The 25,256-nt window shown below is 43.0% G+C and overlaps 1 protein-coding gene across 3 annotated transcripts in view; it reads right to left on the bottom strand.

Moving 5' to 3' along the window:
• Window positions 1–4,208: 4,208 nt before the first annotated feature.
• Golim4 (golgi integral membrane protein 4) overlaps window positions 4,209–25,256 on the bottom strand; it is a 73,643-nt gene continuing 52,595 nt past the window's right edge. For 2 of the 3 annotated variants that reach the window (XM_069991937.1, XM_069991938.1), the window contains 8 exons: window positions 22,831–23,163; window positions 20,320–20,570; window positions 19,436–19,515; window positions 17,589–17,698; window positions 13,760–13,927; window positions 11,514–11,582; window positions 6,386–6,466; window positions 4,209–5,841 (listed from right to left, as the gene is read on the bottom strand). In XM_069991937.1, the coding sequence (XP_069848038.1) occupies window positions 5,698–5,841; window positions 6,386–6,466; window positions 11,514–11,582; window positions 13,760–13,927; window positions 17,589–17,698; window positions 19,436–19,515; window positions 20,320–20,570; window positions 22,831–23,163 (1,236 nt within the window). In that variant the 3' untranslated portion in view covers window positions 4,209–5,697. The remainder of the gene's footprint in view (window positions 5,842–6,385; window positions 6,467–11,513; window positions 11,583–13,759; window positions 13,928–17,588; window positions 17,699–19,435; window positions 19,516–20,319; window positions 20,571–22,830; window positions 23,164–25,256) is intronic. The other variant, XM_069991939.1, reaches the window with a different exon arrangement.

The following is a 25,256-nucleotide window of genomic DNA, read 5'->3' as shown; positions in this document are numbered from 1 at the left end:
GGTTAAATGGAGATAAGAGTCCCATGAACTTCCTGCTCTGGTTGATTTTTGAACTGCTTTGGACCTGTGGCTACATGGTACAAACATCATGGCGATGAATGGGAAGATCTGTAGATCTGGCAATGAATGGGAAGCCAAGAGAGACAGGATGGGGCTGAGTTCCTAGCATCTCCTTTAAAGGAAGTCTTTCACCTGACTTCTTCGTCTTAAAGGACCTTGGTCTTCCTGAAGCCTCTAACTTGTGATGTAATGTCTTCAGAGGTCACTCCAGACCCAAACTAGAATCCTTCACACCTCTAATACACAGCCAGGATAGGATGCAGGGATTTCATCAGAGCCAGTGCTTCCAGCTTCCCAATCTTCACCTCAAACCAGCTCTATCTACTTGGACACAGTGAATATTAAGGGATTGTTTTCGTTGGGGAACTCTGGAGGAAGTGTTATACAGGCATCTCTACCCTCTCAGTGGGAGGTAGGAGGACCTGGCAATCCCAGCATCTTTTGCAGGACAGAAGGGAAGATGCAATCATTGCATTGGATGAGACATTTTGCAAAACTCTGTTCCTAGGGTATTACAGTAAATCCTCATGCCTCGTGACATGCCTTCTAGGGCAGGTACTGTGACATCAGTGAGCCTTCTGAAGACTATAGATGTCTATTTTTAATTACCTGAAAGGATTTGCATTGAGGAGTTGCAGGCTTTCATTTAGTTTACCATCTTGTACAGAGATGTTGGGGTAGGAATGGTACCCATTTCACCTTTAAAAATTGTTTGTGTGTGTGTGTGTGTGTGTGTGTGTGTGTGTGTGTGTGTGTGTGTGTGTTAGTTTTTGTGTCAGTACTGGAGCTTGAACTCAGGGTCTTCTGCTCTTGCTTGGCTTTTTTGTTCAAGGCTGGTGCTCTATCACATGAGCCACACCACCACTTCTAGCATTTTCATGGTTAAAAGAATCTCACAGACTTTTCTGCCATGGTTGACTTCAAACCTTGATCCTCAGATCTTGGTCCCCAGTTAATAGTGAGGATGCCAGGCATGAACCACTGGCAAAGCAAGCGCTCTATCACTGAGCCACCTTCCCAGCCCCAAAGGAAATGAGGAACTTTTTTTTTTTTGTCAGTTGTGGGGCTTGAACTCTGGACCAGGGCGCTGTCCCTGAGCATTTCAGGTCAAGGTGAGCTCTCTACCACTTGAGCTACAGCGCCACTTCCTGAACCGCTGGCATCTGTCCAAAGTCCATCCATTCTTAATACACTCATCAGCCACAGAACCAAACAGTCCAAAGCAAATATGTAGCCTGTGTAAGAAGAAAAGCTCTTGGATAAACAGGGTTTGCGAAGCACCTAGAGATGGTAGCTGGACAGGTGTAGTGGAATGCAGCCCATCTGTCATGACTGAGGACCAAGGAGAAGGAAGACATGCCCCTAATGGCCAACTCATTTTTAAGAATAGGATACAGGCATCACTATTTTACAAGCTCATCAGATAGATAGCCAAGGTTGAGATACTACTAATGTCTGCCAAAAGTCATGTAATAATGTGAAACAAGTAAGTCGGCTTACGTTTATCCAATCCATCAGGTTGAAGTCCATCATCTCTCGATAGCCACATCAAGGCCTGGCTAGAACAGCTGGCTCCAGGCCCAGGTCCACTGCACTGCTATCCCATCTTTACCTTTGTCCCCTCCCCTTTTGAGTTTGTCAGCTCAGAAGATGTATGAGTCATTTGTTGCCGTGTACTCTATTACTCCAGAACCTACGTGAGGAAACATTTATTGTCTCATGCTTTGTGCAGGCCAGGAATAACCTAGGATGAATGACCTGCGTGGTTCTGGCTCAGGGGTTTTCAGGATGTTGTGATCACATTACTTGACTGGGGCTTGGAAAATCTACTCCATGCTCACTCCTCGCTCATGTAGCTGCTGGTTGGAGGCTTCAAGTTTTGATTTGGTTGCTGGAAGGAGGCCTCAGTTCCTTACTGAGAGGATGGAAGTCTCATTATCACCTGTTTGGAGAATTTTGTGACACAGCACCTAGCTCACTCAAGAGTAAATGATCCAAGAAAGACAGTATGGAGGAAGTTCAATTATTTTTTACAATTTGTCACCTGAATCTCACATGGTTCCTTGATTAAATTCTATTTGTTTCAAAGTCAATACATGAACTAAATCTCCACACAAAGGGAGGAGAGCTACCTAGATTTCACCTCTTGAAGGGTAGACCAACAAAGATTGTAAACTAGTATTCATATGATCACAAAAAAATATCCAGCTAGGGTAAGTGACTAAAGTGTTTTGATTGCTTTCAGGTTTTTTTTAAGTGTCAGTCCACTAGGATGCAGAAACTTAACAGAAACCAGGTATCTAAAAAACAACAACAAAAAACAAACAAACCATAAACCTCTTATCCAGGAGACGGTGGCTCATGCTTGGCCTGTGATCCTAGCTACTCAGCACTCTGAGATCTAAGCATGTCAGTTTGTGAAGCCAGCCTGGGCAGGAAAAGCCACGAGACTCTTATCTCCAATAAAGTACACAGAAAAAGCTGGAAGTGGCGCTGTCACTCAAAGTGGTAGAGCACTAGCCTTGAGCAAAAGCTCAGGGACAGCACCCAGGTCCTGGGTTCAAGCCTCAGGACAGTCAAAATTAATTAATTAATCTAAAAATCCTCTCATAAGCTGATATATAAATTTTACTGTCATGAATGAATAGGTACCCCTTATAATTGGTACCCATACTTTAAATCTTAAAAAGAAAGGGCACACCTGATCGAAAGATGCCATCTCATTGTGTTTTAGCCCATGGCTTCTAATAAACCTGTTCTATAAGACATACATGTTCTTTCTGGAAAATGCTAGGTATGTGTTAATAAACAGAAGTGTGTTAACAGATAAACAGAAATGACATTTAATTTCAAGCTCCATTAGTAGCCTATGGGGAATGGGGAGTACAAGGTCAGCCAAGATATAAAGGACAAAAATATTTCATTTCCAATTACTTAAAAATGGCGTACAAATACAACAGCTGAGGTGAGGTCCAGGACTTGCCAGGTAAAAAATGGAAGGAATTATAACAGAAATAGAAAGCCTGAATATCTGAAGACCTCAAACTCCTGTATTTTCTGTGGAAATAATTGTTTGTAATCACAAGATTTGGACTATAGAGATCAAGTGACTATAGTCTGTGGTCCCACTATAGCCTTGGTTATGAAAATCTGTTATTACAACATGGCTGTGTTCCTTTCTTTATGTGCTGTAATCTGGCAGCTTTCTCTTCAGCATGAGTTGAGAAAATTTAAAATGAGTCCTTGAGGCTTTGAACTACTGCAAGATACCCTGAATGGTCATTATATTATGTCAATCTTTGGAGTAGAAATAATAAATAAGGATAGACAAGAATTCTTAACCTTAGTACAATAATACCTAATGTTTTACTTCTGATTTTCTGGGCCTCAATGGCAGTTCCAAGAGAAAAAAATGATAGGTTAAAAAAAATGACATGTAATTTACTTAGAAAGTTACTATATTTGGGGCGATAACTAAAAAGTTTTCCCTTTGTCACATTAATACTGTCTTTTTTCTTTTTGGACACTCTTTAAGATTTGTTGCTGCACAATTTAACATGCACCTTCTTAGTTTATGAAACTTATAACGTGACATTGAACAATGACCCAGGCAACTCATAGTTGAATCAGATTCGCCTGTTAAGAATTCTCAGCTCTACCATTCATTTGTTGTAAGAAGTTGCAATTATCCAAGACCCAGGCATGGCCTGCTCCCCGGAGCAGCTGCCATAACAGGGACCCAAGGCAAGCACCGAGGCAAGGGAGAGGCAAGTTCATGAGAGCTGAATGACATTTCTGAGAAAGGTGATGTTGTAAACACACTACAGTGCAACTGTGTGCCATATATGATCTAAAGAGATTAAACAGTATCTGGGTATTATTCATGAATCTTCAGGTAGCAAATGACAGAAATTTATTACCATCTAGGTCAAATAAAAATGGAAAATGGTTGCCTCATGAGCCAACCTCTGAATTAAACTTTGCTGGCAAAAGATATGGCAAGATGTAAGAAGAGAAAGCGCCACAACTCTCCTCTCTGCTTTGGCCTTTTGTTTCTTTTTATGAGGCTATGTTCTGTTTGCTCCATCCTACAATGTTATACCCGAAACTAATAATAACAGACTGCAAAACTTTAAAGATTTACCATTTGTTTTTGTATAGCTTTATTGACCATTACCAAGTTTCAAATAATTAAATACTACAACTGAGACATTAAAAATACAAACTAATTTACCAAAATAATTGTATTCTGAGTATTATGTACAATATTATACATTTTACATTACACAAGGGATTTTTATACATAAAGGTAAGATTTGATTTATGATTATTAGAAATCCAAAATACATTTGAACATACCATTTCTAGGCATACATACACAATAGCTCAACTGGGCTAATCAAAACCATACATGAGTGTGGTTATTAAAAAAAATAAAATTAGTCATACGATAATGGTAGAAAATAATTTTTTTATTATTTTCAACGTACTATTTAAAAACCATATATCTATGAATTATATAACCTAGTTCTACATATTTAAAAATAGTTAGGCTTGCAACTGAAATAGGTCTCTTTCAGAGGAAATGTTTGGCTGTATTGATTTTTCTTGTTTTTAAGACATAGTCACTAAAAATGTTACATAGATAGGCAAAGGGCAGACAAAATATTCCCACAAAACAGAAAAGCCAAAAACGTCTGTCATATCACTGTGTACATAGTTTGCTATATAGCTGTGTAAAATAATCATTACAATGTGCAGTTTAGTGATGACTCCCTTTACATAATTGTGATCAACGGTATTATATTCAGAAGCACAGAGACGAAAGGAGAAACATCTATTAGTACAGGGAACCAAGTGTGGATGAGTGACTTCAGAAAAAGACAAACATATTGGGAGTGGATGCTCACAGAAAATCCCATACACACACTACATCAATTTTTGAGTGATTCATCAGCTCTTCAGAAAGTTGAATATGCTGATGTTTCACACATTTTTGAACAGTGCACATGCCAGATTAGGTCACGAATTAAGATTGGGTATTATCCTGCTTCTAAATTTGATTCCTCTCAAGAAGAACAAGGGTGATTTTTTTTTTAAAGTAATCCCAACACATTTCTAACTGACCCGAGATATCTGAAAAAAATGATCTCTAACCTGCATGAAAAATGGTTTCCCAATAGCAAGGTCTCGTTCGAGAAGCTCATGGGCCAGTGAAAATTCTATCAGAACAGTATACTGGGATGTTGGAAGAGCACCAGTTAGTGAGTTATTCATTCTCCTTAGTTGAAAGTCACGTTGCAAGTATTCCTGCTTTTAAAATATCCTGTATGTTATCAAAGGCAAAGAACTAGAAACAGAAAGCTAAATCCATGTTAAATGAGATATACAGAGGCCAAGACTTGCTTTCTGGCATTTCTTGCTCATGTTTGATTTGAATATAAAAGACATCCTAATCTAAGTTACCAAAATATATCCATAAAAATGTATGAGCATTTCTAATACAAAAGTTACAAAAGTCTAAATCTGTAATTATCTCTGCAATTAAATATCCTAAGAGTTCAGTAGGCAGACTGATTTTAGAGCGGCTTGAGAAAACGTTGTGTTGGCTGAGCCTTGTCGGGGAATTGGGCTCTGCTACATTTCAGCTCTGCGGTGGGATTTCTCAGCAGCCCCATCTTCTTCCTCCTCTTCCTCCTCCTCGTAGTGTTCCTCTCCACCTCGGAGGCGGCTGTGTGCCCGAACTTCTTGTTCTTCTCTTTCGTTATGTTTCTCATCAACCTTACAGTTGTAAAAAAGAAAAATACACGAAAAATGAGGGGACAGAATGTACAGTTAGTGATGAGTAATTCTGTGTGTCAGGTGCCCGTGGCTACTGCCAGTGACTCACCCCTTGTAATCCTAGCTGCCCTGGAGGCTGAGACCTGAGGATCAAGATTCAAAGCCAGCCAGGGCAGAAAACTGCATAAACCAGCAAAAAAGCCAGATGTAGAGCCATGGATCAGGTAGTAGAGTGCCAACCTTGAGCCTAGGACCTGAGTTCAAACCCCAATAAACCCCCCCAAAAAACAATTCTAAAGAAGGAGGTAGAGTTATCCTTTTAAGTTAAGAAAAATGATCCTACAGGCAGCAGAGCAATAACCTCTCTACTCTGAAGGTTGTTAGAACTTCTGCTAATTCTAGCTGGGTCTGTTCAATTCATGATCACCTTGAAAGGGGAGGGAAAGGCGGAAGGTGGCTAGCCCCATGATGTGTACTTAACACTGTGTGTACAGCATACATCCTCTCCTTCCCCACAAGTACTCAATGAAAAGACGCAGCTTACGTTTTCATCATTTTCGCCGTAAGTCTCCTCAGCATTGTGCTCCAGTTCCCGCTTCTTCTCTTCAGTCAAATCTTCCTGAACCTAAAACAGACCACAGATCCTGGGTCATGCTCTGGACGTTGAAACACCTGCACCAGCCTGTCTGGATTCACAAAAGGGCCATTCAGGGTAGCATTAATGAACTAAAAGTAAATGTGAAAGAAAGATTGAAAGGCTGCATTGGGCTTGTCCACTAAGTATAAAGGAGCAGCTGATAGACCTATTCGAGAAAATACTGAAGGGTGGCATTGGGAGAGATGGAGAGGGGAGAATGCTGGAATGGGTGACACCAATCAAGATGCACTGTATTTGAAACCCCTTTGTACTTTCAATACAAAAATAAAGTTAACAAAAACAATTTTTAAAGCCAAAACCTTTGCTAGGCAGTATCTCTCTCCGGGTAAGGATTAAGGTCATTTGATCATTCATTTGTCTGGGGATGGTCTGACATGCCTTCAAATTCCTGCTCTTCCTGCCTCTGCTTCTTGAGGCCTGGATTATAGGAGTGTGCCACACACACACACCCAGTACTCCACTGTTTAACTTGTCCCTCTCAAGCACATATCAATACAAAATGACTCAGCATGTCTCAAAGCCATCACCAACATTCAGAAGTTTTCTCAATATTGACACGTTGGCATCTAGGACATTGCTATTTTTTTTTAACTGAATTATTCTTAAAATTCTAGACAGCCTACCATGTGACCCTCAGCACACGTGTGCATTTCCAGAAGCAATGCCCAATGCCGATCTGTTACCATGCCGGATGGATGATCAGGGCCATGCTATCTCCTGAACTCAGGGCAGTCTTTGTACGGTGGGTCTAAACAAACAACCCCCCCCCCCCCCGCCAACGCTCTTTTTCCCTCCACACTATCAACTTTTTCTGTAGGGAGCTCCGTGCTCTAGGCTCAGTTCTGTGAGGGTTCAAAGCCCTCTAGCCCTCGCATTTTCTATAAATGGAAGTTAAAAGTATGAGTGAATTCCAGTTCAGGTTGAAAGCCGAGGGTATTTTCCAAGGTGATGCTGATGGTGTTTCCTGTCTGTTTCCCTGATTGTGGTTGCTCTGTGAGCAGGACTGGTGACAGCCAAGGTCTCCAGGGTAAATTCCTGACCTCTGCTCACCCCGGGACACCATCCACTATGGACTGGCACTTGAACCAATACAAGGTTAATTATTCTAATTGAAAGTCACAAAAACTGATAACGTTCTAGTTTCATCATACTCTTTCTGGCCCCATTTCTAAAGAAATCTCCCTTAATGACTAAGTTTGTCTACTTAATAATGGTATTTTTTTGATGAATTGGGTGAGCTCTAATTATGACTCATAATGAATAGAAAGGTGTGCGACCTTGACAACTGTTGCTAACCTCTCTGAAGGTCAAGTTTCTTAGGCCTCAAATAAAACAGGAATTGGATAAACATCAATGATTTTTAGTCCTCAGTGTGGTTGGGGTTTGACAGTCCTTGTAAGGCTTTTGTGGGAAAGTTTTGACATACAACCTTCTGCATGTCAAGTCTGAGAGGTTCGCAGTCCCCAAAAGCTACCTGCATCTGACTTCTGGAAACACTAGCACTGGCTGGAGATGAGGAGTAGGAGATTGAGAAGAACTCAGAGTCCCAGGCTCCACCAGGAGCCCCATGGGTAAAGCAAGGTCCAGGGACTTGTATCTTTCACAAACTCTGCAAGGAGAGATGGAGCCAAGGTTGAAACCACATCCTTGAGTAATAACAGATGCTGGGTGAAGAGTTCCTGATTCTCACGAGAATCACCCAGTGGGGAAACTTCCTCTCCACCCTTGCAATCTGTCATCAACAACTTAGCTGGTTGACCAGTTGCCACAGTCATCTTAGTTGGCAACCATATGGTTTAGATGGCTTGTTTGTTTAAGAGAGACTCCACAAATGAATATTCGGTAGCTTTCTGGCCATACAGACATACTTGTTTTAGTAATCTATCCTTCATGTTTGGGACAAAAGTAATTCGAAGACATCTTAAAAGTAGTCTTAGAAAAAGAATAAAATGATAGGGTGTTTCTAATTGATCTTTAAAATATGCTTAAATTAATAGCCCAGAGCCAAAATGTTGGATGACACAGCCCACACTATTCATGTCATCCCATCCCTAGCAGCCTCTGACAATCTCTTGAAGCTGGAGATATCAAAGACATTCCAACACTCTTCCTTCGCAGTCCTCATTTCTCCCCATGGAAATCTAAAGCTGTAGGCATTTTTGGGAAATGAAGCCTACGTGCTAAGTTTAGTAAATGGTCAAAACAATGTACGGGTGATCACTGTATCTGAAATGGGCTCTGGAGAGCCTGCCACACACAGACACGTTCTTGTTTTACATGTGGAAGATGTTACGTAAGGGGTCACCCATGGGTGGTGGCTGGCAGTGTTGGCTACAAGGATGGCCACTCCCACTCACTGAGCAATGATTAGCAGGATGGTTTTGGCCAATCAGAATCTCCCAATGAGGCTGTGTGGTCTCAGAAGGTGAGTAAATAACCTGGCAGCATCCTCTCCCAGGTGTTCAGATTCAATTAGTTAAGGTAGAGGAGAGAAATTCTGAGCTCTGAAAGGGATTAAGGATAGAAAGACAGGTGGGAGAAGAGGCAAGGGGGGAGGAAAGGGACAAAGAAATTAAAGAATGCAGATTTTTCCATCAGAATACAGTATTTTCCAAAACTTTACCAATACTTTATCTTTTATGATTTACATTGCACTGAGGGCAACACTCTATGGAGGTTGTTTATGACATGTGTAGTTTGCTCAAAAGTAGATAAAATGTCTAGAATATAAGCAATGTTGGTAGGCCATAATGGTACAACTATGACTATAGCCAAGGTAAAAAGAAGGGAGATGTAATTCACCCTTGGGTAAAAGTCTGAAAGTCTGCTGTGACACTCGGAATTAAAGGAGACAAAGTGGGTACAGTGACACCCCACTTCATGGCTTTCCAAGTGTTGCCACAATGTACACACACACACACACACACACACACACACACACACACATAACACACACACACACACACACACACACACACACACACACACACACACACACACACACACACACACACACACACACACACACACACACACACACACACACAGTATGTTTTTTCCAAGTGGTGGAAAGATGTCGAAACTTATTAGCTTAGGAAAGGTCAGCAAAAGACAACCCAGCTTAAGCAGTATATATTCAGGGGGCAGAAAAAGTTACTGGGGAAAGAAAGTAAAAAGGCTTGCTGGGTTTCCCCACCCAACCCTACCTCCCCCTCTTTCCCCGCAGAAGGTTCACCTGCAACAGTTCTGTAGGTTGGGCTGACAACCTGGATTCTACGTGAGTGAAGGTTAGAATGTGGAGACACAGACATGGTTGTGGGTAGACAGACAGCAAGGACCAGAGAATTGGAATCTAGGGTTGGGGCCGGGTACAGCAAGAGATCACTGGCAGTTCAGCAGCTCTAAAGAGGGAGGAGTAGGCAGGGTGGGGAAGGGGGAGGTGGTGTTGAATTTAGGATGCAACCACGCTCTGCCTCCTGCCCCTTCTCTCCCCTCTTGCCTGTCCTCCTCCCTGTCCCTATTCTCTTTCCCTCTTCAACCTCAGCATTTCTCTCCTCTATCTTAACTGAATGAACTGGAAAAGAAAAAAAGGAATTAGTAAATACTGATTAAACTTTTATGTGGCCCCTCTACAATTTTTAAAAAAAAGCCAAGGTTGAACCTTTTCTCCCTTCATCCATCAAAGACTTCCCCAGAATCTGACATAGGGAAGTAAAAGAATATTTGTCTAGACATCCTGTTACAAGAGATGCCCAGATGAGTATCTTTTTCTTGCCAGATGTCTTAATATTCCAGGCTGCCGCTTTCTTTAATGGCGTCGTTCTGGTAAGATGGTAAGACAGCTCAAGGAGATGGACAGCAGGATGGGAAGAGAGCAGATACAAAGATCCAGCACCAGGAGGACACTGGGGTAGATAGAGCAGCATCCTTCTCCGCTTCGCAGACATAAATGGCACCTTTTAGCACTAGCTCCAAAAAGCTAACAAAAGCAGTAAGAATGAGACAACCAGTCCCCATGATGGGAGCTGAGCATGCTAGGTCCAAGTGAGGCTTTCTGGTCCATTTCTATCCATACCTATCTGCTCACCTCCTGTCAGGGACTATGGGACACGCATGTGCGCACGCACACACATGCACATACACGGTCCCCAAAGAAACCCAAGTAACCACAATATGACACAAGTCTACCCTGGAATGTAGACCACAATGAACTATTACGGGATGCTGCCTGAAGGCAATTTATTCAACTGAGCTCCTTTGGTATTCTTCCCTTATCTTTTTCTTTGTCATGCTGGCAACTGAACTCAGCCTTTCACACGCTAGGGAACTGCTCTACCACTAAGCTACACTCCTACTAACATTGTTATCATTGTTGAAGTGAATTGAGATGCCCAATGTTTATGAGGAAAAGTAACATGCAACAGTAGTTTTGTTTTGGTGGTAGTGAGGGTTGAACTTGGAGCCTCATTACTTATTCCATCACTTAAGACATACCTCCAGCCCTTTAGGCTTTTATTTCTCAGTCTTCTGCTTTTTTTCCCCCGGCTGGCCTCAGATGATGATCCTAACACCTCCATCTCCAACCTAGCTGGGATTCCAGGCATGGAACTGTCTTCGGGACAGGATCTGACTGCTTTTTGGAGAACCTAGGCTGATCCTCTTTTCTCTTCCTGCCAAATAGCTGGTGTTACAGTTTCAACCCACCACACCTGGTCCAAGAGAATGTTCTTCTAAAGGTCAGAGATCTCAACCCACCACTCCTGGAAGGTGGAATATCTTCTGGATTTGAAATGTCTGCTGAGACCCAGAGAGGGATTTTGTTACCCTATGCTGGCTATCTTCTAACCAAATGTCTCCACTGCCATGGTCCATTCCCTCTTCAAGCCATCCTCTCCTATCCACTCCCACCCTTCTAACCACTTCCAAGGGAGGCTGTCGGAGTCTGCCTGAGCATGTCTGAGGTTGGCAGGATGACTGAAAGTGAGGATGGGTCTCCTGAGCTCAGACTTCCTACCTCCTCTTCTCCTTCTTCCTGGTACTGTTCATCGACATTGTCCTCCTGCTGGTCTGGATTCCCAGCCATCTGTTGGAGCAAAAAGGAAAGGTCACATGACTGTGAGTTTGAGATGCTTTCCTTACAGTGATCAGGGACAGTGGATGAGCATGCCACCTTCAAAAGTACACCTGAAATCACAGCAAGTAAAGCGTTTCTCACACAGAGCACGGCATCCCAGTGCAGTTAACAGTCCTCAGTCCGCAAGCACAGCAAATCTCCTCTCCACCTAGGCAAAGACTAACCCTTTCCATAAACTAACATCTCTGGGCATTAGGGAAATGCAAGTCACTACCACATTGAGATTCCACCTCACTCCAGTTAGAATGGTCATTATCAAGAAAACTTATAGTAACAGGTGCTGGAGGGGGTGTTCAAGCTCTCTGAAAAGTATGCAGTATGGAGCATGCAGTATGGAGGTTCCTCAAAAGGCTAAACAGAGCTTCCCTATGACCCAGCAATCCCACTCCTGGGTATTTATCCAATTGACCTCAAACCAGGCCACACTAAGACTACCAGCACAATTATGTTCATTGCAGCACTGTTTACCATAACCAAGATATGCAATTAACCCAGATGCCTCTCAGTGGATGAATGGATCAAGAAAATATGGTATCTATATATAATGGAATTCTATGCTTCCATCAGAAAGAATGATATTGCCCCAATCCATAAGGAAATAGAAAGACTTGGGAAAAAATATATTAAAGTAAGCCAGACCCAAAGAAAATAGGTCCTATGGTTTTCCTCATTTGTTCTAATTAGAACGTGCCTATAAATCTACAAGTAAACCCAATGGATAGTAAAAGACAAAAAAAAATTATACTTGGATATGATCAATTAAACAGGACTCTAAATATTCACACAGTGAGACCAAAGGAGGATATTGTTAGGAGAGGATCACAAGGGCTCAATAGCTATGTGAATATGATCATATAAAATGATGCACTCAAATGGTTTTTCTTTCTTGCTATTGTTTCTAGCATATTTATAAGATGATTTCTTCGCTGCTTTGTATGTCCCTCCCCCATGGTAAAACCCCTGTTTTCACTGTATTTGATGTTGGTATAATTTGGGGAGGGGACGGGAAAAAACAAATTGTTTAAATAAGGATACAGGTGGACCCATTGCAACAATGAGATGTGCAAGATGCTATGTCAAAAAACGAACTTTACAACTTTGGTGCTGGGGGGGAGGGGAGGGTGGGGGGAGATGAGAAGGGATGGGAGGGGGAAACAAAGGAGGAGGCTACAATGCTTGATAAGAAATGTACTCATTACCTTGCTCATGTAATTGTAACCCCTCTGTACGTTATTTTCACAATAAAAAAAGAAAAGTAAGCTCTAGAGTATTATAGTAATGATTCCATCTGTGACACTTCTATTATGTGTATTATTTACACACACATATGTATGAGGCAAAATGCAAAATCATGGAAAGGATGTTCACCAACTTCAAAAGAGGTGTTGTCCTTGAGAATGAAGGTGAATGAACTTGGAAAATTCTTTCTCAAAAAAATAAAAAAAATAAAAAAAAATGATGCTTATCAAAATGAACTCCGAAAGGTAGAAACAAGAGGCTTTTTTTTTTTTTTTTGCTTTTTTTTTTTGGGAGGGGGGGGTGTCCGGTCGTGGGGCTTGAACTCTGGGCCTGGACCCTGTCCCTCAGCTCTTCAGCTCAAGGCTAGCACTCTACCACTTGAGTCACAGCGCCACTTCCGGCTTTTTTCTTTTTGCTTATGTGGTGCTGAGGAATCGAACCCAGGGCCTCAGGCATGCAAGGCAAGCGCTCTACCACTGAGCCACCTTCCCAGCCTGAAACAAGAGGTTTTTTATTTTACTTTTTGCAGGTTGTTTGTTTTTCCCTTTTGTCACTGTTTTTAATTTCTGTACCTTTTGTCTTGTATGTAAGTTCATTTGATTTGGGGAGAGGAATGGGCAGCACAGAAACTATGGGCACAGGGGAACTAATTCAGCAGTGATACTCACTAGACACAATGTTGGAAATGAACTCTACAACTTAGTGGGGAGGGAGGTCAGGAGGGAAAAAACTGGCAGAAAATAAGGGAAGGGGTCTCACTGTTCAAAAAGAAATCTGTTCAATATCTGACTGACTTGTGGCTGTAACACCTCTGTACAGCACCTTTGCAATAAAAAAAAAATGATTAGAACCCTCGGGGATTAAACCCATGAGTGGCATCTGCTTACCACCAGATGCTCTTCCACCTCTGTATTCTCTTGCCTTCTGTCACTGTGCTTCTGTTCTTCATTTTCATCTGGCAAATTATCTTCTCTTGCTTGCTCAGCTTCCTCAAATTCATCTTCGCCTTGGTTATTGGGATCCTCTGCCGGGTTGATGTCCTCCAACGCCGCCCTCTGTCAGATTTCAATAAAAAGCATCCACCTCTTCAAGACTGAGGATTAAGTTTAATTCCACTGGGAAGGCCACACTGGCAGAAAATGACACTGCTGAATTCTGCGGACCTGTCTTTGCCACAACCCAAGTATCAAGTATCTCACTGTCAGAAGATAAAACCCTCGCTTTCTCTGTCAGTTTCAGGAATCTGCATGATGTATTTCCTGTCTGCCAGTGATTTGAATGTAGTCCTCAAGACTACTAACAAGTAATTGGAACCAAACTGAGCAGAGAAGACCCACACAGTGAGAAGGCCAAACAGAAGTTGGGGGGGGGGGGAGGAGTCAGGAGTAATTAAGATGGTTGAATTAGATGCATGAATAAAAGCTTTCTTTGCTAAAGTTGAGTTTTATACACATGAACTTCCCTTTGCCAGGAATAATTTTGCTTGAAAGTAGTTGAAAAGTAGATGATAGGAAGGAAGATCCACACCAGAAAGGACCCAGAAGGAGCCCCCGTCCTCTGTGCCCCAAGGAAACAAGACAAGAAATGGGAGAATTCTAAAGGAAGTGGACTATTTGTAGCATGGAACAAATCTGTGTATTAATAAACAGTACCAGCTGAGTGCTGGTGGCTCACACCTGTAATCCTAGCAGCTCAGGAGGCTGAGATCTACAGACTACAAACTTGAAGCCAGCCCAGGTAAAGTCTGCAAGACATCTTCTCAAATTAACCAGCAAAATGCCAGACAGAAGATGTGGTTCAAGTCACAGAGCACCAGCTATGAGCAAGTTAAGTAAAGCAAGGTCCTGAGTTCAAGCCCTGGTATTGGTACAAAAAAAAAAAAAAAGAATCAAAACAAAATCCAGTACCATGAAACTGAGATGTTGTATTGACAAGGAGCAAGAGACATTAGCTACTCTGTCTTTGGCAATAGATTATACAAAATATGCCCTTAAACTCATCTCTAAGGAGGAATTTGCCATTGCTGTTTCCAGCAAATGCCCTTCAAAGGAGCAACTGTGGAATTATTTCAGTTGTTTACTCCGGCTGTCAGGTAACACATGCTTGCACCAAGGCAAGGCTCAGCCTGCAGAGGCTGAGATGGGCAGAAACAGCAGTCCCTGTGAACATCTTCCCCAAACCACCAGGGCATCTCCACGATACTTGGTAAATTAGCAGCTGCTTCGAGATGCTAAAGTCACAAAGCAGGATCTGCTCTAGGCATTCTTCGACAAGGTGATTCTACACTTCAGTTCTGTCCAGAGCCTTGGAACATGTTGCAGAGCTCAGATGATATATTACTCCACAGCCTTGGCCACCGGCTTCCTTTAAGTGCAAATAACGCGCTTCTCAGCAAGGCCAAGCCATAAGTTTTAGCACCTTCACACCAAACTAATTACTCTGCAATCTTTTGCCATATAGGATTCTTGTACGTGTCATCAATCATTTGTGTTGAGTTATGGGAAAATTCACCCTTCTCTTAAAAAAAAAAAACCTTCAAAATCTCGTCTGCTATAGTATTCATAAAAGCACACACACTAGCCCCAAGTCCAACCAAGTCACAGCCCACAAATGAAATGGTTAGGATGCGGAGGAAAAGTGGGACGATTTCTAGTTGAAAGATGTATGACAGATAGGTGCCAGTGGCTAACTCCTAGAAGGCTAGCTCAGATCTGAGGTTTGGGGTTAAAAGCCAGCCTTGGCAGGAAAATTCTTGCAACCCTTACCTTTGATGAATCATTAAAACAAACAAACAACAAAACATAAAGGAAATGAAGCTTTCTCAAATGGTAGAACACCATCCTTGTGCAAAAAGGCTAAGGGACAGCACTCAGGTCTTGAGTTCAAACCTCAGTACCAACACAAAAATAAAGAAAGAGAGAGAACGGAAAGAAAAAAAGGAAGGAGGGAAGGAAAGATGGAAGGAAGAAGGAAATAAGGAAAGGAACAATGAGAAAAGAGGAAAAGAAAGAAAGGAGGGAAAGAGGGAGGGAGGGAGAGAAGGAGAAAAGGAGGAAAAGAGAGAAGGAGGAAGAAAGGAAGACAGCATGATAAAAAAAAAAAAGGCCAGTGTTTCCAAGGGTGTTCCGAAGAACCACAGATGACAGCCAGTAAGGTATGAGATCATGACAAAGCCTACCACAGTTCCCAAACTAAGTGACTGCCACGTATCTCCAGCCACCGCTCCTTCATCCTTCTTATGCATACTTAAGTGTCTGCAGTGTGGTTTGCTCCTTCTCACAGACATTTACTACCTCAAATGCTCCTGCTAGCTCTTGTTCATTTGTGAAAACATTTCCGAGCGAGGGTCCTGCTGCACCCTTTCCTGAAGGCACATCTCAGAGCAACAAATGGCAAAGCCCATCCGTCAAGTGGCCCCAGGCACCCAGCAAGAAGATGTGGTGGGTGATTACCAAGGAAGGATAACTATCTTCCCCTCAATGCCTTGGATCAGGACAAACAGGGCCCCGATGGCATCAACAGAACGCTATAGACATGGGGTTGATTTGTTAGCCAAACATCATGAAAGAGCTAAAAGAAGTTGCAGATGTCATCTACACATAAAAAAAAAATTAAAAAAATAAATTAAAAAAAAAGAAGCCAGGCGCCAGTAGCTCACGCCTGTAAACCTAGCTATTCAGGAGGCTGAGATCTGAGGATTGCAGTTCAAAGCCAGCCCCAGCAGGAAAGTCCGTGAGACTCATCTAAGCTCTCCTTGAGCTGAAGAGCACAGGGACAACACCCAAGACCCAGAGTTCAAGTCCCACAACCGACCAAAAAAAAAAAAAAGAACACACTCATTCAACATTGGCTTGGCTTATCTATAAGTAGGGGTAAAGGCCCTGGACCATCCATCTGAGTGGGGCAGAGAGAGAGGGATTGCTTGTTCCTTTCTTGGTAGACAAAAAGTACAATGCCAGTTAGTCAAGTGTCTATCTGTTCATATTCTAAATTTTTTATACCATGTTGTCAGGTGAACTCATCTCTTCTCATACTGCAACCACAAATCCTTGTACATGTTGATTCCATTGGGCCCTGGATGGCTGGGAGGAGAGGAACTGAACAGGGCTGAACCACTAGCGGATGGTTCCATTTGCTCAGGAAAGGTTAATTGCCCTTCCTCTGGTCACCTGACCTTTCCTTCCATCTTTCAGAGTGAGTTCATAGATCAAGACTTCTTGGTTTTGTGTGCCTCCGTTTTAGCTTTAAAGTTGTCCATCTAAAAGTTATCAAAGGGAAAAACCTTTGATTTCCCTATCCCCAACCTAATCCCTCATGTCTATACCACTGTTTGCAGTTAAAAATATTGCTCATGTGTAATTTCTCAGCCAACTCCCTCTGCTCGGATGAGCACACACACACACACACACACACAGGAGAGGCCAACTCCCTCTGCTTGGATGAGCACACACACACACACACACACACACACACACACACACTGCTTGGATGAGCGCACACACACACACACACACACACACACACACACACACACACTGCTCGGATGAGCGCACACACACACACACACACACACACACACACACACACACACACACACACACACACACACACACACACACACACACACACACACACACACACGAGAGGCCAGAGTGTGTGTATGCATGTCAGTTTTCTCCCCGTGACTGGCTTAGGAGGAGTGATGAAGACACTTACATCTGCCTCCGAGTCTGGGTCAGCTTCCTGATGTCCAGGCTCCTGAGGCTCAGGTCCATTCCTGGGGTCGTCTTCAGCTTCATCCCGGTGCTGGTTATCTCTTTCATAGGCTGGCAAAGCAAGCAACTAGAATTAGTTCCAAATGGATCAAATAGGACTGGTCCCTTTCAATTCAAAGAAAAGCCATCAATGGGCTTTTGTGGAGACCACACCACCCAATTTCTCTTCCATCTCTGTTCACTCAACACAAGACTGTGTCTCAACCTTGCTGAATAGAATTTGATTCATTTCACAGCTTAGGCATCCAGTGAGGTAGGAAGGGTAAGTTAGGCTATTCTAACCTTGTAAAGAATGTTTTTTCCTGTTAAGGCAAGAAAAGAACAACAACCAAAACTTTTTCAAAAGAAAGTCTAGTCCCTTGGACATCGCTGAAATAAACAACTAACTTTTCATTTATATCCATGGAAAGAGTGGATATTTCAAAGAAGTAATGTCATAGCTGGGTACAGTGGCTCTGACCTGTAATCCTAGCTACTCAAGGGGCAGAGGTTCAGGGGACCACAGTTGGAGGCCAGCCTAGGCACCCAAATTCATGGCTGTCTGTGAACTCGGCATCCTAGACTACGGGAGCATCATGGTTGGATCCAACAGCACACAGCTGTCATCTCAGTGCTGAGAAGGGGCACAAATATAGGAGGATTACAGTCCAGGCTGATCTGGGCATGAACCTTGATAGAACAATGTTCTAACTATGATAACCAACACAAAACGGGCTGGCACAGTGGCTCGAAGAGTAGAGCTCCTGCTTATTAGCAAGCATGAAGCTCTGAGTTCAAACCCCAGAACTTGAAAAAGAAGAGAAAAGAAAAGCAGCAAAGTGATTAGGGAATAAAAGAGCAACCTCATCCGTAGCCCTCAAAAGCAAATGCAGCTCATCAAATGCTCTGGGGCCATGCCAAGGCCGACAGCACAGGGACCCGTGTCATGTTTATACACGTCTCCCTCAGACATCACATGGCTGCTTGTTGAAAACTGGTAAAGAGCATTGTGAGAGTATACAGACAAGGAACATGGTGCTTTTTAAATGGAGATACTGGAAAGTTTAAGTGCACAGAGAGCATTTAGTGCACAGACATAAAGATACAGGGTTAAGTTAGCATCAGGTCTCCGGTACGCGGAGGGATTTATTAAACAAAGAAGTGAACAGACTGTTCTCTAGCCTTATTGATTACAGAACAAAAGAGCATAAAGTGACCCATGGGGACCATGGAGGAAACAATTCCCTGGCTCTTATGGCTATAAAATATCACAGCCAGCTGCTGATGTAAAGTGTGCTACTGCCTTCCATTTGACTTTCTAGAAAAGAATGAACATGGGAGCAACAGCAGTACCCAGGACACAGCTCCCTCCAGCTCTATTATCTCAGGAAGCAATAGTTAACAGATCATGGACTAGACTCTGGTCCTCAATGAAAGCTATTACTGATTTAACTTGAAAATCCTTCAAAGCAATGGACACCAACGCGTCCAAGGTAAAGAGGAAATGGAGACCTTTCCCACAGTCTCATAAGCCTAGGAAAATTTGTCAGAAACAATTATTCAGTACACAGAAATCTTCAAACTAGGGGGAATGTGTTAAGAGGAAAGACAGATTGTCTTCAGTAGGTTTCTCCTCTGGTGTACCTAAGATGAAGACAAGTTAAGGACACTAGTCCACAGGCTGACTTTCTACTCACTGGGGTGTGCCTCTAGCTTACAGAGGTTATGAAATATTGGTTCATTGATAAGGCATACTACTATATAGTTCAAGTCATTTTATTAAAACCTTCATCATTGGAGAAGCCTTACCACCTCCTTCTTCTTGGATTCCTTGGTCCTCAGCTCCCTGCACGATATCATTATCCATGGCGTTATAATGAGCCTGTTGCCTGCCAAGACATAAGTATCATAGGTTCAACTGGACACAGGCTGACAAAGATCCTTTTCGAAATAGCAATACACATGATTTTAAAAAAATATTTTTTGGGAAAAAAAAACACCATGAGTTAAAAATATCTTTTATCTACAAGAAAAGATGTAATAAAGATTCCAGATCACATACACTCAGAAAAAGGAAAGCATGACAAAGAAGTAAAAAAGTAGTTTTTTTTTGTGAAGGGGAAGGGGAATGGAGAAGGAAGAATGCGGTTATGATGGATGGATATGTGAAAATGGACCAATGAAACTTGCTGAGATTGGTTTGGGAAGGAAGACAGGAGGAATGAGGGACAGTGATGGAGGGAGGCTCCCTAAGTATACTGTATGCATAAATGAACATATTACAAAGAGCCCCCCCCGCTGTATGACTAATTAATGGATGCTACTAAAAAAATATGGGAGGAAAGATTTTTTTAAAGGTATCTTTAGAAGGTAAAATATTTTTCTAATGGTCAAACCAAACTAAAAGGAGCACTGGGCTACTTTGAGACTGAAACCATCATGTTGAAGCAGGGAAAAATGATGTGAGTGTGTGTGTGTGTGTGTGTGTGTGTGTGTGTGTGTGTGTGTGTGTGTGTGCACGTGCACACACACACTTGAGCATTTAACTCAAGTACTTTCTCTACCTTAGCTACATGAGCCATAATGAACCCCTCCCATTCAAGGAGCATTCCCACACAAGCATGGCTTTGATGCATTTATTAAAAACAGAGGAGTGACTATCTGTGTCCACCAGGGGAAGGGGTGTCTGCTACCTTAGCTGCTGCTGGTTGTCCTCCAGCTCCACCTGTCTCCGCTGGACCATCTCTCTGGCCAGCTGCTGCTGCTGCTGCTGCTGCTGTCCTAGTAAACGTCCTTGCAGCCTCTGCTGGTGCAGAAGTTCCTGGTGCTGTCGCAGCTGCTGGGCCTCCTGGTCCCTCTGCACTGCCTGCCGCTGCTGCTCCAGCTGCTCCTCATAAGGGGAACGTGGTTTGGTATCTGGCCTGGCTGAAAGGTATGTCCGGTCCTGGGGCAGAACCAGGGTGATCTGAGCAGGAGGGGTCAACCATCTTGTTCCTCACCACAAACTCAGGGGCAGAGTTGGCTTTTTACTCTCTCCTACTTATCTAGTGACTGGTGAGGCTACAGAGGCTGCTCAAACTCCTACTTGCCAGCGTTCTCTGAATAGCCCTGGGATTCTTGGTGCCTCTGATCTTCCTAATTCACTGGTATAAAGGCAGTCATTCTTTCCGTGGCCTCTCTGCTCCCATAGAACACAGGGCACAGCACCAGAAATGGGTTTCAAATTGTAATTAAATCCATGTCCCCAAGCCTCTTGAGCAAGTGAACACTTGGTAACTACACACTCACGGGGAAATTTGTGAGGCTAAGGCTTTGTCTATGAAGAACTGAGGACCTATGGACGCCCATTAGCTCCAGCAATATATAAACTAATCTCTAGTTACACAGGGCCAATGGTAGTCGTGGTGGTAGTAGTAGTAGTAATAGCAGTAATGATAATAATAAAGTCGAATCCCAGGTTACAGTGGAAAAGCAAAGAACAGATTTTCTTTAAAGAAAGCAGGAATGGGGAAAAGATCACTGGTTCTGATTAAAGGAAAATTAGAGACAGCACTTGTTAAAATGCTGTTTCCACTTGAGCTAAGCATCCTTGTCTGTCATCCCTCATGAACAAACACACATGCAATATCCCCAGCAGAAGGTGGAGGGAGGGGATTTCACTGGGAGGAGGGGAAGGCAGTTTCTCACAGTGGGAAGGACACAGGCTAGTAGAAGCTTGTGGAGGCTAAGTATGCAAGAAAGCAAACAAGGGACAATGAGAGACTTCACACCTCCCTGACCTGAAGCCACAGCCAGCTTCAGTTTTCAGAAAGTCTGATACCAAACAAAAATCACATTATAAATCAATGACTGTAGAGCCGGGCACCAGTAGCTCATACCTATAATCCTAGCTACTCAAGGGCTGAGGTCTGAGAATCAAGATTAGAAACCAGCCCTTGCCAGGGAATCCGTGAGACTCTTATCTCCAATTAACCAGCTAACTAAGCCATAAATGGTGGTACAACATAATTGGCAGAGTACCAGTCTTAAAAGAAAAAGCTAAGGGACAGTGCTGAGGTCCTGACTTCCAGCCCCAAAACTGGCACAGATAACTAAATCACTAAATAAGTAAATAAGTGGCTAGAGTCCTGCAAAGGCCAAGGAGCCCACTGCTGGACTCTGGCTTTAACTTTCTTTCAAGTGTTCACTGCAATGACGACTGCTTTTTATAGACATGGGAAAGGTGTTCCTAGTGAGTAGGGGCATGTTCCGGAAACAGAGTCTACATAGAAATGGGCTAAGCACCCGTTCCAAGTGGAATATCCTTTTATGAGAATCTTTGATTAAAAAAAAAAAAACAAAAACAGCAACAACAAAAAAGCGAGGTACTAGTGACTCACACCTGTAATCCTAGCTACTCAGGAGGCAGAGAGCTGAGGATCACAATTCAAAGTCAGCCCAGGTAGAAAAGTCCGGGAGACTCTTATCTCCAATTAACCATGAAAACCCCAAGGTGAAGCTGTGGCTCAAAGGGTATAGTGCTAGCTTTGAATGCAAAAGCTCAGGGACAGTGCCTAGAGGCCCAGAATTCAAGTCCTAGTACCAGCCAAAACACACACACACACACACACACACACACACACACACACACACACACACACACACACACACACACACACAATAAACCTTTCGCACACACACACACACACACACACACACACACACACACACACACACACACACACACACACACACACACACACACACACACACACACACACACACACACACACACACACAATAAACCTTTCGGATATGGATTTCTGACCAGGCAAAAGCCAGCAAACTGAGCCCCCATAGAAGGACAGAAGCGGGGGGGTGGGGGGGGGGAGGTAGTCTTGACCACTGAGATCTCCCTCCTCTTCCTCAAGTTGTGATTTGAGCACAGGAAGGAAGCCAAGTGGGACTCTGAACACTCTGGACAGCCCAAAGTACACACACACAGCTCACTCACCATTGACAAGTACTCATGTCCTCCATCTTCCTCTAGGTCACTATACACACGATCAGTATTTACAAAACTACATTTCAGTGTGTCAAACAGCCTTCAGTGAACTCATTCAATCTTTCAAAGGTACTGGGGTTCATGGGGCGGGGGAGTGGCTTTCTTTTTCAATACCTAAAGCCACGTGTTCCCCAGCCCAGTGGACTTGGGGCGCGCCTACCTCAGCACCAGCTCCTCCCTGTACAGGCTGGGCAGCCTCCCGAAGCCCTGGTTGTTCCTTCCATTCCCGGTCTTGCTCCTCGGGCGATGGGTCATGCTCCTCCTCCAGGCGTTCTGCCTGCCCCACCTGCTCCATCTCCTCCTCCTCCAGGGCCTTTCTGTGCTCCTCTTCCACCTGATGTTCCTCTGGCTCCCGGGGCTCCAGTCCACGTGGGTTCTCTTCTCTCGGAGCCTGAAATTCTGCCTCCTTCGGCGTGGGAGGGAGGGTTTTCCTTTCTTCTGTTCTTCTAGGCAATGCTTCGTTTTTCTGCCACACCTCATGATTTTGAAACTCCTAGGGACAAGCCCAACGAGAAAGCATGATGCACTTTTGTTTCAAAAGCAGTCATAGAATTTTAAGGGGCTACACCATAAGCAAGATGCTGGAGTCTGGAAAGATAGATAATAGACAATAAGCTTGACTCTAAAAAAAAAATTATAAGGGTAAAGCCAGGTGCAAGTGGCTCATGCCTGTAATCCTAGCTACTCTGAGGACTGTAGTTTGAAGCCAGCCCTAGCAAGATAGTCCCAGAGCCTCTTATCTCCAATCAACCACCAAAAAAGACAGAAATGGAGCTCTGGCTCAAGTAGTAGAGTGGTAGCCTTGACAATAAAAGCTTAGGGACAGTACTCAGGCCCCGAGTTCAAGTCCCAGGACAAGTATGCATGTGTGTATACACACACACACACACACACACACACACACACACACACACACACACACACACACACACACACACACACACACACACACACACAGAGTAATTCTTCTCACTGTGTAATCTCACTTATAAAATAGAGATGGTCTAAGCAAAATTTCATCCCAGAAAGCATGCAGTCAATAACCTGAAAAATCATATGAAAACCTCATACATATTAGGAAATACATCTCTGGAGTAAGCAGTTCCCTCAAAAGCAATCTAGCTTTCCCTCAGAATAAAAAGGGAAAGCCCTCAGACTTTTAGTGCTAAAATATTTACAGCATCCTCTTCCCTGTCACGTGTGTTTCCAATAATTATCTGTACAGAGAAGGATACAATGCAACTGGAGAGTCTTGGGCCTATTTGGGATTAGATTGGGTCTCTAACAATTCAAAAGGATGCCAGTACTAATGTAAGTCCTTGCCAATTTAAAATCAGGTCTGGGGCTGGGAAAGTGGCTCAGTGGTAGAGCACTTGCCTTGCATGCATGAGGCCCTGGGTTCAATTCCTCAGTACCACATAAGCAAAAAGAAAAAACCCAGAAGTGGTGCTGTGGCTTAAGTGGTAGAGCGCTAGCCTTGAGATGAAGAGCTGAGGGACAGCGCCCAGGCCCAGAGTTCAGGCCCCATGACCAGACCACCCCCCCCAAAAAAAAAATCAGGTCTGGTAAACAATATACACTAAAGCATTCTTCCTTCTTTTTTTCTGTCTTTTTTTGTGTGCTGGTACTTGAACTCATGTCCTGAGTGCTGTCCGTTAGATTTTTGCTCAAGGCTGGCACTCTACCATTTGAGCCACAGCTCAACTTCCAACTTCTTGGTGGGTCATTGGAGATAAGAGTCTCATAGACTTTCCTGGCCAGGCTGGCTTTGACTACAATCATCAGATCTTGGTCTTCTGAGTAGCTAGAGTTACAAGAATGACTCGTTGTTGCCTGGTTAAAATATTTTTAAGATATTAAAATTTCCTTTTTGGTGAACTAAAGAATTATTCATAAATATTTTATAGTGACAATAAAGAAAATTGAACAATAACAAAAAATAAACATAGCCACATACCAGTGTCTTATGCCTATAATTCTATCTACTCAGGAGGTTGAGATCTAAGGATCTCAGAAGCAGTGTGGGCACCAAAACCAAGAGATTGTTATCTCTAATTAACCAGCAAAAAGACAGATGTGGGGATGTGGCTCAAGTGGTTAGAGCACTAGCCTTGAGTGGAAAAAGCTACCAGTGCAAACACACACACAAAAATTAAATTAACGAACACCACATTTTAGAATATTCTTCTTTTGAAATTGGTGGATTCAAGATGGTTTTTCATAAAGTCTCAGAGATCTCTCTCTCTGGTCTGTATCACTTAAGAAGAGATGGAGGAGCAGCAGTACTGACAGCAAATACTACCATGCATCTCCCTCTTTGGTCTTCTTTATCAGGAAAACAATTCTTTGGGCAGATAACTCCTCTATAGTTGGAAATCTCTAGAGTTCTATCCATAAGCAAATTGAAATGTGAAGTATCATTTTTAAAAGTAGCAGGAATATAATTACCAAACGAGATCTGGGAGTTTATCGAGTGTGTACTAGGGACAAAGGTCGTTCTCAGCCATTTGAGGCCAGATTGTGGAGTTTTCATTTTGCCTCAGTCTTCAACTATCTGGCAAAATAAAGTCTTGACACATGAGTGCC

This window comes from Dipodomys merriami, unplaced genomic scaffold, assembly GCF_024711535.1.
Source record: "Dipodomys merriami isolate MVZ:Mamm:240054 unplaced genomic scaffold, mDipMer1.0.p SCAF_40, whole genome shotgun sequence".
Classification (NCBI taxonomy): Eukaryota; Metazoa; Chordata; class Mammalia; order Rodentia; family Heteromyidae; genus Dipodomys; species Dipodomys merriami.
This window is presented reverse-complemented; position numbering and strand designations above follow the sequence as displayed.